The sequence below is a fragment of the Phodopus roborovskii genome, unplaced genomic scaffold (genome assembly GCF_943737965.1).
Source record: "Phodopus roborovskii unplaced genomic scaffold, PHOROB, whole genome shotgun sequence".
NCBI classification, from domain to species: Eukaryota; Metazoa; Chordata; class Mammalia; order Rodentia; family Cricetidae; genus Phodopus; species Phodopus roborovskii.
In genome coordinates this window covers 8945195-8959614 of record NW_026126410.1, presented here as the reverse complement: position 1 = coordinate 8959614, position 14420 = coordinate 8945195, and the positions used below count along the sequence as shown (strand labels likewise).

The following is a 14420-nucleotide window of genomic DNA, read 5'->3' as shown; positions in this document are numbered from 1 at the left end:
GGGGCATATGTCTGTGATCATTATGTTTCTGTTTGCTTTGGGCAGAATTTACTCAATTTAAGTAATGTCAGAAAAACCTTTAAAATAAGATATATATAAAATATGGAGAAAAATGTATGTAAGCATTTTGCCAACTTTGAAGAGATATAGTCCATCATTTCTTCAAACTCTCTGCTAATTCTCAGCGTAAACAACATATCTTGCATTTTATTTTATACATGAGTATTTTTCCATGGTTTTGGCTCATAGACAGCAAAGGATGACATATGTATCCAACATTTAGGTGTGTATATTTTAAGCAAAGGAGGTGCACAGTAACACATTATTTCAATTGTTGGCTGTGTATAACCACAAACACAATGTTCTTATCTTGTGTAGTTACTTATAAAAGTGATATTTTGTCTTTTATTAGCAAATATCACTTAGAATGGATTACTTTTTAAAAAGTTAGTTTTAAAATCTATGGTTGGGTCAACCAAACTACAGAGTACTGAAAAGTCTTTAGTTTTAAATGGCAGTTTCTGCTTTGTGTTTTGACAGTGGTTGAAGGTCATAAAATAGTACCATTTAGTTCAAAAACAGCTGTTTTTTTCTACAACATGTCTGAGATTTTGTTTAAAATCTTGATGTTTTCACTTTATATATTTTATAGACTAATCAATAATTAAAATATCTAAAATCACTCTAAAAGTTTTTCAAATATATTATTAGTGGCACTAATAATTAAGAAAAACAGCAAATAAATTAGAACTTGGTTTAATTTTTACCAAGAATTCTATTACAAATTTTGCCCTAGCAGCTGCTGTATGGCTGAACTAAGCAATTCCACTATAGCTGAAATAATTGCATGGGTCAAGGACAAATTCCAGGAAAAATTGTTAAATTCCCCACAACTTGTGAATGGCTCCATTTTGAATGCATTAACTCATGAAGAATAAAACAATATCTTTTGATATAATTGATATGTTTAAATCATTTAAAATTAAACGGATTCTCTTGCCATTTGGTGCTATTTTGGGTTCATGTAAATTTGGTGAGAAAATGATTCTTATTAAAAAGAAGTCATCTTTTGTGAATCTACTTTTATTTTTTTCTTGAATTTGTTTATATCAAAATGTAAGTACTTTAGTATAATTAATATTTAAAGTCTCATTCTAAACTGAATAGAAAAGTCTTATTGAACTTTGCTTAATTACATAAAAACAAACATACACACAAGCTACTCTTAAATTTAACAAAAGCAAACGTGCTGGCTTAATAAATTTCATTGTTTGGCTCTAAATAAAAATAAATGTAACACTTATTTACAAACATAAGAATGTCATTAGTATCTTTATCTTCATTCTTAAAAAAGGAAAAATAAGTAGAATTTTTGCATTACATGATTGCCTAAGTTGTTTATTTCAAATTTCCACTAGAGATATTTAGTATTCTAAATGATGGCTTTTATTTTGACCATCCAATTTAATATTTTGTTATTGTATACGTTGCTCCTACAATTTTCTTATGGATAGTGTTCTAACTGGAGTGAACTTGCCACTGGATGAGATGACATTGTTATTTCCTTTTTAAAAATACTATCATCTCAAACTGTTTTTATTAGCCTTGTAATTTTGTTATACTTGTCTCATGAATTTTACTGTGTAAATCTTGATTCAACATTATTTACCATAACTGAATTAAAAATCAAGAAAGAGTAGTTATCACATCTACTGTGTTTGCTAGTATAACATATACAACACACATTGATACCAAGAAAACAGATCATCTTGTAGTAAGTAATATGAAATAGACACCACATTGTGTATTTTATATTCTTTAGAAGAGCCAATCTGTCGCATTATTTTACATAGAAAATAAGAATAAACTCCCCTATGCTGTCTTGATGCATTGGTTGTCCCTTGCACACCACACGCACACACACCCAGTCAGATGTCAGCGACACTTTCTTATGCCTGAAGTGTTTCTGTATGCCCTCAGAGACTTAATCTTGCTGCTGGTGAATGTCTTCATGCCTAAGAATTTTATAGATAACCCAGTAGAAAATGTTAAAAATCAGAAACGCCAGTGGAAAGCATGCTCGGGAGATGGTATCAATCCTCTTGGCCCTGTCGATGAACACCTTCCTCATTTCATCGGGGCTCTTTGGCATTACTTGGAGAGCGTGGTTGGGGCCTTTTGAAAGCACACCATCTTTTGCTTGCAGACACGGCCCCATTCCATAAGCTGTGAAGCTGAACCGACTCTCCCTCACCTCATCTTCCTGTTTATAGAATATAGCAGGAAATGTTTTAGTAAGGAAACAGGGGTATGCAATGCAGGATTTCAGAGTCACAGCTTAACCTTTATTATGACATATGTTTGCTTTAATATGAAGAACACAGAGCTGAAGCACATGAAGATGAGTTGATTTGACGTTTTCCTTGTCTTGCTACATATGGATATGCTCACTAATATGACACCCCAACTGTAGTTTTAATGGAGAGATAAAATTTCTGTGGTGTTTGCATGTCTAAATGAGAGTTTAAAAAACGCTAATGAGTAATTTATTATAAAAATGCACATCTTAGAGTTTTTTTGTTGTTGTTGTTTTTGGTTATGAGTTTAAATGTGCAAATACCCAACAAAAGGGAAATATGTATCAGAATCATTGACTGAACTTTTCTTTCTCATGGAGACAACATTTTAATACTTATTTCTTAGAACTCTAGTTACTTCCTTGGAAATTACAGTCTATCAACAAATGCTGCCTGCTTCTTGTTATCTTTGGTGTTAGTTCTCTGTTTTATACCATCCTGTTTGCAAGAGTTACAAGAAAATAACATGCTCTAATATGTATGGCTACATCACAGGTAATTGAAGTTTGGTAAATTATGAATGGAATTTGAAAGTTTTACTTCATGTTGAAACAGTGAACTTATTATCACTTCTTGCCCCTTTGGTTAAGATCAATTGTAAATAATAAACTTGTTATAAAGTTAAAAATCATAAATAATGTATGAAATCATATCATTAACTTCTAAATATGGCAAACTAAAGAGATGTTTCCATTTAGTTACATTAAAAAAAAAGAACAAAAAACAAAAGAAACAAAACAAAAAAACTAAATTTGGGGTTGGGAAAATAGCTCAGTGGTTAGGAGCACTTATTGTTCGTATAGATCCAAGTTTGGATCCCAGAACCCACATAGCGGCTCATAACTGCATTTAACTCTGGCTCCAGGGGAGTTACTGTCCTCTTCTGGCTTCCAAAGACACTGCAAGCACATGGTACAAATAAACTTTCACAAACACATATACATACATATAAAATGTTTAATTTAAAACTATACAATTTCATTGAAATTTAATAAATATAATATCCTTATGGTAGATAAATATGCTATTAACTAATATATAGTAAAATCAATAAATTCTTTAGAATGTGAGAATAAATGGTTACTCATAATAAGGCTCATTTTTCCCCTAGTAAAACTGCTAGTTTAAAGGAACTGATTAATATATTTTGTAGGTATAAAGCTGCTAAGATAGTTCTTTTTTATATTAGTTTAAAAAATAAAAATAATCACTTGGTTCAACTTGAAAACTGCATCAGGTGTATGAATGTAGCTGTATATAAAATATGAAAGTGAAAAATTGAAAAAATTATGGATAGTAAAAGTGAGAAAATGAACAAGGTTGAAGTAGTTTTCTAGAATTATGAAGGTGAGGAAGTTCCACCTAAAAGACAAAAGCATATAATTACTGGAAACATTTCAACTGTAACATTCATTAAGCAATTGGATTTGGGTGAAAGCAATTAAAATATGACAATTAAAATCACCTTGAAATAAAGTTTCCATCCAAGTTACCTATGACTATTGTTGTAATCTTTCAAGAAAAAAAAAGAAAAAAGAAAATGGAAAACATTTCTTTTTTCAGGACTCTAGTAAATATGTTCATTCATTGTGACCATGTTTTGTCTTCCAAAAGTCAATTTTATGACGAATGTATTGCATGATTCGAAATTATCTCTTTTAAAAAGTGTATATAAATTCGGTTGTAATTATGAAAATGGTACATTATATTTTTTAGGATTAAGAAATTATTCTGCATATGTGAATGGAAACATAATTTATCTCAATAATTTAAAGTATGTGTGCAGGTCATTTAATGTTGAAATACACTATAGTATTCAAGTTATATTAATGCACATGTTTAAAATACATCATTAAAAAGACAAATAGCATTTCCATGAGCATTCTCATATTCTGGCATATTAGTTGAATTGGAAAGTTAATTATCAAAATACTAAGATTTCATGATTTTACAATATATGTTTAACAAAACATTTCATTGGCTGCCTTTCTTCCCATTCATTCTGGACTATTTATTTTAAAATTGTTTTCAAACACAGCTATTCTTCTCAAGTAAAGGTTTCTTATAGTAAATTAAACATAATGAACAACCATTTTTTTTCTTCTGTGTCTTTTTATATACCTGGCTGTTTGTAGTGGATTTACATCAGTCCTGAGCTGCTATGACATTCTGAGAAATATCCCTGGTTTCTAAGCTATCATTTTCTTGAAAATGTAGAATCAAGCTAAATGAAGAATGGAATCAGTCACCTTCACTGTGAGGAAGTGAACCAGCATGGAAGCATCAGGAGGGCTGCACATAGGCTTGTAGATCTTTAGCCAGTGTGATTCGAAGTATAAAAAGCATGGTTGAAACAAACTCTGTGACTTCTATGTGTAAAGGCAACCACATAACCCTTGTCTTTTGTACTTGCATCTATGTGAGAGAGGGGCAAAGAACCTGTGCTCTAGAGAAATGGCTCAGACTCCTGTAAGATGGTGCTTGGACTACACACTCTGTTGAAAGACTGTTGTTTAGAGAGTGTGAGAGACATTTCAACCCAAACTTCAACAGTGGACATGGATGATACATTTTAGAATAGTTTCCCCTTAACATGCGTAGGCATTTTGAGTTTGGTATCCTCTAATGGGAATCTGACACTGATCTGATCTCTGTTTAAGGAAGCAAAAGATGTGCAGAAAATTATCAGGCCCGAGTCTTATTAAAGGAATATGGACGGCACAGATATATCCCCTTGGGAAGTATTATGTGTAAGAGTGATGAGGATGAAAATCGAAGAGGATGTGCTTCAAGCTCCAGTGACTTCTTTCTTACTTAGCCATCCTCATGTAATTGGAAGCAACGAGTAGTAGGGAAAGCAGCAAGTGAAGGAATTGCCTTTCCTACCTGGCTCAAGGTGGAAACTTGAAAGAATATTTTATTTAGTGTTGATTACATCTATCATGCCCAATAAAAATACATGTTAGCAAGTTACAGGAAGTAGGCAGTTAATTTTAATTAAGAAGTTTGAATTCAGTATGTCCAGAGTAATATTTTAGCATTTGTACAATATATAAATTGAAAATTTTTACCTTAATAATACTAAATTTTTGGGATTTGGTGTGTATTTTGCACTTATTTCATCTATAAATTCAAACTACATTTCTAGTGTCTGGTAGTCAAAAATTGCCAGGAGCCACCAAATAGGGCAAAGTAGTTGCAATGTAACTATTTGTAGAGTTAGTGGAGCTCTGTGTGATCCATGTTTCTATGAATTTTCAGGTTAATCAATGTAGAAGCTAAAGATAGACTTCAGGGTGATGCAGCTTAAGAATGTTTGGCAGAAATGCTGAATTCTAATATGCAGTGTTCTTCAGGAATTGCTGGCCTTAGTGATCAATGGCCAATTTTCTAGTGGGAAAACTCGGTGGTGCTATTAATTCATCCTGAGAAGAGAAAATGTTTCTCACTACTATGAGGAGGAATAGTCCTGTACAAATGTAGACCTATTCAGTGCAGTAGGAAACCTAGGCTAGCCACATCATCATCAGAATATTTGGTAGAAATGCTGAAATCCAACTTGCAGTATTCTTATTTATGAATGTCTGACCTTAGTGATCAAATCATACCCTCTCATTTAAACTCTGTAGAATGACCATGGATGGGTAGGGGAAGTCTTACTTTACTGAAAGTGGAAGAATGTGTAGATTCATGAACACACTTATTCTTGTAAAGATCATGCTGAGTTCATTAGTGGGGAGAACATATCTCTGGACTGTTTAAAAGAAAGAACATGATACATGGTTATTTAGAAACTAAAATGTTATAGTAAAAATAGGTAGGATTCCTGTGCATGATTTCTTGACACATCTGGGAGGCTGGAAATAAGATGAAGCTACCACTCTTAAAGAAGTCCACTAGATTTATTTGTATCACACATTAGATGCAATGATAATAGTGGGAGATGGAGATAAAGACACTGATAGAAGTTTTTAACTTATTCCATTCCCTCAAATAGATTTAATTGGACAAATAAAGTTAAGGCTGTTGACACACCTAAAGACAGTCTTGAAGGTCAGGGTTTTCTTACCCAACTCTGAGTAGGAATTAAAGATAAAACAATATTTAAAACAGAGTAGTCAAGGACAGTAAAAACAGGCTTGCGGGATACTTAAATCAGTGAAAATATATGATAGTATTACAAAGGAACAATAATGCAATAAGAGAAAACAAAGAAAAGCTGGTGGGGTAGGAGAAAGGAGGCTAGGGCTGTAGTTATCAGCAGTCAAAAAATTCTAGTTAAGAATAAATAGAGTACAGAGGGGACTTTGCCTCTATGTGCAATTGAAAGAATAGAACACACATTGCTATTTCTGACCTGAGTATAATATTGATTAGCAATTCTTTTAGTATAGTTTTAATCGAACATATTAGGATGGACCTATTACACTTATTCAAATCTTCATCTAAAGTAAATATCAAAGACTACTGGTTGAAAGATGATACTTGGAATCCTTAGCTCTGATTACATGAGTGGAAGCAGGGGTGCTAGTCCTAGTAAATTTTGCTAGAATAGTCTGTCTGATCCTTGAGCAAACTAGACAGGTTTTAGCAGGCTGGCTGTTATTTGTGTTCAGTAAAGCATTCCTACACTCATCTTCACATGCTGGATATGGTGAAATTTTTCAGAGTTTTGTCAGGACAAGGGGGACAAGGGAGGGAGTTATGATTAGATCGATGTTCCTGATATTTTGTTTTCAATCTCGATCTAACAATAAAGCCAGACACAGTATACATTTATGTCAGATAGATACAGTTACTGTATCCTTTCCTCTTAGGAAAACGTCATTTTCCAGCTTCTCCAGAAAGCTGATGAGCATTTTGTTGGTACCACAGTTAAAGTTAATCAGTTAATGATGACAACTTTCTCTTCAATGGAAAAATCAGACAGATTTGGAAGATTTGGTAGCACATTCAATAGGCAATATAAACCAATTAATCCAGACTCCCAGGTCAACATCATTGGTCTACATTTAGGACTAACTAAGTCTAAAGCCAATAGCTGCAATTCACAAGCATTGAAGGAAAAAATGCCAACTCTTCTGTATCAACCAAGAGAAAACCAATGTACAATACTACTAAATTCTGTTGGGTCTACTTTGGACTTTTATTAGCCCTTCTGTATACTGTAACTAGAAGATAAATTGTATTTGAAATGTGAACAGTGACGAACTGAGAGACCTGAGACCCAGAGCCTTAAAACCCACTAGTTGTTGAGGTATCCAGTACAAAAATGCATGTAGACTGCAATTCCTGGGAAAATACAAATAGTGGGATTTTGAAATGACTGCCAGAATGTAAAGAAATAAAATTTTCGATGTTGTTAGCAAAGATGATGCATTTCAATGATAACTATGGGAATCCTTATGGAGTTTGATGAGAATATACAAGACAGAAGCAACCAGCAGGCATTGCTCCATATTTTGTTCTGATATATTTGCATAAGGGGTTTCATAAAAAGGGAATTTCAATCAATAATCCCTTATAAGATGAATATCATATATTTAGGGAAATTGTTTATTCAGGAATTTTCAAAGAGGTGACTTGTGTGGTATCTATCTAATCTGTATAAAGGCAGCTATCTGACAATGAACCCCAAATGGAATTTCCTCCTGAACTGTCAAAGTCCTCTGAACTTCGTGATTTTGTCCCTCTGAGACAGAACAAATAATGTACTTAGCTAGTGGGAAACCTTAGTTTAAAAAATATCTTATAAAAATTTTTCCTATGATATTTCTAATACCACAAAAGAGACAAAAGGAATTTCTGAAGTGACTTCTTGCAATTTTCCTGAGAGGCTGATACTAAATAATAAAGCAATGGTTAATCTGCCTTAGAAAGTTATTATTATTATTATGTTATTGAATTGAAATATTCTGGGATATATTACTTTAATATTAAATTAATTTTTATTTTTATATAACTGAGACAAAATTATCTACTGTTTATAAATTTTTAGCTTGTTACTGACAGTCCTTATTCTAATCACCTCAAATACTTATTGAATATAATTCATATTTTGAAATATCTTTTATGTATATTATAATGAACTGCATGCCACAAAAGCATGTAATAATGAAATCATATGAATATTTGACTGAAAAGCTCTATATTTGCTAATATTTAGTGATCATAAATAAAGGCATGTTATTTGAAAACACAGATTATATAGAATAAATATTAAATAGACTGAACTAAAATTAAGTTATACAACATGACTGTTTAAAAATGAAAATAGTTTAATTTATGTGGAGACAAGTCCTGTTATTATCCCTTAAGATAATGAAAAATTTAAAATGCCACTTAGTTACTGCATCATTTCTATATATAAAAGGACTTTTAAAAAATATTTTAAATTGGAAATGGAGAAAACTATTTTAGTAACACTGCATCAGAACTACACTATGAAAATTTTAAGTGTTCTTTCACTATATTTAGAGCCTCACATTGAAGGACAACTCATTTAACTACATACTGTAGATTGAAATGGTAGTGGTAGACTGACAAGAGAAGCCTAGATATAGTCCTTCAACAAAATCTCATCTCTGTCATCATAATAATATATTACCATATCTGTGATGTCAGAACAACCAGAATAAAATTTGTATCTCATTCTGGGTCTTTAAAACGATGAATCAAAAATACAAACTTGGAATATGAAAATGATGATGGCAGGAAAATTTCCAGTAAGCAATCACAAAACATTCAGCACCCAAGACACCAGGAAGTACTGATTATGTAAGATATGGAGAAATATAGTAAGATTGTAGTTAGATTACATATGTAATTCCCACCTTATGTTTCTATCTCAGTAGATACCTTTCAAGCATTCTTTCTACATTTAAGATAATGAATAGATAACTGTAAACATCTACATGTTTAAATAATTTTTTCAAATTTATTGCACAATGCATAAGTAACAGAGAAAGACAGTTAAATTAATTTCAATTTAGTTGGTTCTGAAATGTGTGGATTTTTAAAAAATTGTTAGTAAGTTCAATTATTACTTATTTTGTTGGGGATACTATCATTTTGAGAAGTCTGTGATCAGATGAAACATGGTAATACGATTTTAAAGTTAGTATAAAATGTTACTAAATATACCTTTATATATTTCTATGTAGTTTTTAAAAATAAATCTTAAGAAAATACAAGTATAGTCAATCAAACTATTTCATAGTTGAAATACTTTGAACACTAACTAGTTGAAGGAGAATTTTGCATTTATCAGAGATGGCTTGGCCTCAGAACTGAGTGCATCCTGAATGTATTGAATGTTGATCCCAAAATTATGAAGGGCAAAAAGTGGCAAATGCTAAGTTTTTAAGATGAATGTTAAGAATGTAGATGAATTATGAAAGCTGAATATAGACATTTCAACGGAAAGGTGAGAAGTCTGTAGAACAATATATGTCCTTACTTCTGGTGTAGTATACTTAATTCTTACAGTGAATAGTAATTATTTGTTGAGAGTTACTGGTGGTATGTAAGAAAGCACCATGTTTGTTTTAGTTAACCTTGACATAGAGGCAATTATGACATATTTTAATTTCAAGTAAGATGGAATTATATTACTTGATTTTTCCTTTTAATTATTTTTTGCCTATTAATTTTATGTGGTTTGTGTTTGTATGTGTATATGTTGGTGAGGATGGGCCATAGGATGACACAGGTGTGGAGGAAAATTTGAGGGAGTCAGTTCTCTCCTTCCCACCTTGGTCCTGAGAATAAACTCCAAGTCAGGTTCTGATCCATTTTCATAGCAAGTGCCCTTACCTACAGAACCATCTTACCAGCCCTACACTACTTTACTGAATATTATTTTATGAAAAGTATTCAAAATAAACCCCAAAGGAGTAGTTTGCTTAACATGAATCCTAACTAATTTATAAAATAGTCAAAATCTTTATTTTACTTGGGAAGATAAAATTTCAATAACTCCTAAGTGAGAGCTTTAAAAAATATTTTTTTTCATTTAACTATTCAGAATCCACTTTTTAAAAGTATACATAAAAATAATGATACCCATTCAAAGAATAACTTTATTCTAGAATATAGCATAAATAAATCTAGAATGGAACACATTAAATGACTTAATGTATGTGGATACCATATAGTTTCAGCCATGAGCTTTCATCTTTTCAACCAACACATCACACATATAATTTGTATCCATTTTAAGACTGTAGAATTGACAAAACACAAGACAGAAACATAGCTTATATATTGGTCTTAAAAGTTATATTGATCTATTTTAAAGTAAGACAATAGATTCACTTAAAATAAAAGTAATTTTAATGTGTTATAACAATTTTCAGAATGCAGTTATTTTTCTCTTGTTTTTTATAAAGAAAACTATTGGCCTAGATAAACACAAATTTTGTATGTAATTTCTTAGGCATAATACTAGCTCATTTCTATTTAATTTGCATATGCACAGGTAGTACTTAGGAGACAGAGGTTCTAGGATGTTGTGCAAATGAATTTTCTCTTAGCAAAGCATTGCATCATTACTGTAATGGGGAAGAAGCTATATGAAATGTGTTGATGCAGTCCATTGTCACTCAAAGCTCTCAACAGGTAATACATGTTCGGAAATACTACAGTGTCTCTGTATCTCTCCGTACATGAAAATAGTAACCTCTTACCGAAATATTTTTGTATCATGCATACACCCACACACATTCAGCACTGGAGATAGCATCTATGACAGGGTGAGGTGGGAGTCAGCACATAGCAGGGTATGACAGTGTGGGGTGGGGAAATTTGGATACAAGAGCAAACTTTTACTCTTCCAAATAGACAAAGGGTTCTTTTGTATCTCTAATAGAAAAGAAAAAATGTGGAATTCCAAAGATTTACATACCAAGTTCAAGCCAATACTACATTAAATTATAAAAACAACATTTCCAAGAATTCTATCTGTACTAATGTCGGATCTATCTCTTCTTGTAACAAACCTTCTGTAAGGAGGCATTTTGTTTATTTTGGCTATTCTTCCAAATTAGCATTTGGAAAGAAACTCATGCAAATTGTTGCTCATGAAAATGGACACACTGTATTCATTTGGTTTGTTCTAATTATGTGGGTTTTAAGACTTGGATTGCTCAGAGCCTTTCAGAGCAGAATAGGTAATTTAAGAGGATAAATAATTTGGTCAGCCCAGATGGTTTTCAGTTTCAGAAAAATACTTTATGAAAGTTAAAGTTACCACTTCCAGATTTGTACAATGTTTATCCTACTTATTAAAAACAGGAATATACTTTTCTAAATAGAGTGTTTATATTACCATATAAACCATAAATTGTTTTCCTGTTGAAAATAATTAATTATGAGATAAGGGTAAGATCTCATCAGAAATCTATATAAATCCATAATTAATAGAATGTGTAGTTTTCATGAAATAATTTCTGAAATCCTTTAAGTTACTAATGATATATAGTTATGTAGTTTTTAGAGACAGACTTTAGATAGGCATATCTTAGTTATTATATATTTTAATATGTGCATGTATATGACCCTATATTGAAATAATTACATCTGATTGAGATTTCATGAAATTAAAGTATTGCTTATAGGATAGTTATAGCCAATCAATCATATGACAATTTTACAGATAAAACCAAGAAATATTGGTTTTGGAAATATTGGTATTGGAAATAACATAAATTTGACTAACCAAGTATAAACTAGTTAAATGACTTTAGATTCTAGGAGAATTTAGAAAGTTAATTTCTATTGCTGTGATGAAACATGATCAAAAGCAAATAGGCGAGGAAAGAGTATATTTGGCTTATAATTCCCCATCATAGTTTATCACTGAAGTAAGTCAGTACAGGAATTGAAACCAGGCAGAAACCTGGAGCTTCCAGAGGCCAATAAGGGGTCTGCTCACTGGCTTGCTCCTCATGGCTTTTTCAACTTGTTTTCTCCTAGAACCTAGGATCACTAGCTCAGTGACAGCACCATCCACAAGGGGCTGGGCCCCTCCCCCAGTGATCACTAATTAAGAAATTGCCCTACAGCTGGATCTTATGGAGGCCTTTTCTCAGTTGAGAGTACCTACTTTCAGGTGACTCTAGCTAATGTTGAGTTGACATGAAACTAGTCAATATAGTACTTTAAAGTCAACACAGTATGTAAGAAAGTTGAGATGGTAAAAAAATTCACTTAATATTATTTCATTTGCAAGATTCTTATGGGGGATATTAAGAATGCACAGCAGAATGCATCCTGTGAGCTACTTTAAAAATACAATTTACCCCAAAATTTCAGTTTAGCAAACTAGACTAATTTCACAGACCAAATTTTTGGCTCTGGTACAATTATAAATCATCTATAGACGTAAACTGTAGATTTCCTTCCTAGATATTTACACACCACGCTTCATGCTTGGATGTATGTCATTGTGATATCTCTGTATATTTTAATTTATAAATTTGAAAATACTCTCTCTCTAAAACAAAGTTGTTAATTTTTATACATAATCTTATAGTGAACATATTCTAAAGATATACAGATTGCAGAAAAGCATTAAGGACCTGATTCTCAGGTTGCTTGTACAGCGCTTAGAATTGTGTATACAAATACGTTTTGTATTTGTTTCCTTCCTTATTTATTTATTGAGTCTGATCTCATTTTATTGCTATGGATCATCTGGAATTTTCTGTTTAGTTTAGGCTGACTCAAACTCACAGAGATCTGCCTGCCTCTGCCTTCCTAGTGCTGGGATTAAAAGTGTGTGCTACCACACCCAGCAGCCATTTATTTTTAAGTTAATTTTTTCAAGTTCTATGATTTTCCCCTGTGAAGAACAGTGTAGGAATATATATATATATATATATATATATATATATATATATATATATATGTATATATACATATATATATATAATTAAAATCACTTTGACAGTTATATTTAGCTGAACAAATGAATCATAACTTAGCATTTTATTGAGCAAGGAAAGAAAAGAGTATAGCTCCTAGAAGAGATGACTGTTCTTAGCTGAAGAGAAAGGGTGTTTGCTTGCTGTAAGTAAGAAAGGTGCTTTGTTTCCCCACCAAACACTGCCTCGGAGCAGAATGTGCTGTCTGCGTTTTAGAGATGATCATATTCCTCTACTTAGAGTTAAAAAAGTCAATTTACCGTGTCTGAGAAACGGTAAAACTTCTCCAGTGCAAAAGCTTCTGTCTGTGGGAAGGTAAAGTGGACCAAGAGGGATTGAGAAACCAGAGAATCAAGTCACGTATAATTACACAATTGATTTTAATTACATACACTATTTTAGCATACATATGTGTCAATTTATTGATGTTCCCAGATACAAAGTCTCTATCCAAAAGTATTAAAATAAAAACAAACAAATTTGTTCTGCATTAAGTTTTAGTTACCCTTAGTCACATATGCTGCCAGAATATTTCAAGCAGTGATGAGAGAATTGTAAACCATTATTATTATTGTACGTCTTTCTAACATTTCCTGAAACACCAGTTGATGAACATATGAATCTTTGCATTTTTGCTGTGAGCTAAAGAGAAACAGACATCAAGTACATCAAATATTTTTATCTCACTCCTACATGTGGTAAAATTGAAGAAAGCAGCACTTCAGTCAATTTTTTTTTCTTGAAAAGAGGAATCAGAATTTAGTATCTAAATTGTGGTCTGGTTAGTTATCAGTTATGTTTAGGGTAGACTGACAATGAGATAGCAGTCTTTTCCCATTAGATATCATACACACAATACTTCTCATTTCTAGTCTATGTAGCCTGTGGTTGAAGCACAGAAAAATAATGGAAATGGAAATGAAAATTGTAAAATCAAATACTAATGATAAGGAAACCAAGTGCTGCCCCAGTTACAACAAACAATGATCAGAAAAATCGTATCAATCTCTAACAGGAAAAAAATCATGTTCTTGGGCCCTTTGAAGCCTTGGTTCCGGTACAATGTTTTAGTCAGTCTAAGAATCAGGCAAGAAAATGCAGTAAAAGTCTATGTGAGAGAAGTGATAGGACAAAGGCA

General features: G+C 32.1%; 1 protein-coding gene across 1 annotated transcript in view; it reads right to left on the bottom strand.

The window, feature by feature from the left end:
• Positions 1–1920: 1920 nt before the first annotated feature.
• Glra3 (glycine receptor alpha 3) overlaps positions 1921–14420 on the bottom strand; it is a 129105-nt gene continuing 116605 nt past the window's right edge. Inside the window, exons 9-10 of the mRNA XM_051182439.1 lie at positions 13543–13587; positions 1921–2263 (exon numbers count right to left, since the gene is read on the bottom strand). Coding sequence (XP_051038396.1) covers positions 1985–2263; positions 13543–13587 — 324 coding nt within the window. The 3' untranslated portion in view covers positions 1921–1984. The remainder of the gene's footprint in view (positions 2264–13542; positions 13588–14420) is intronic.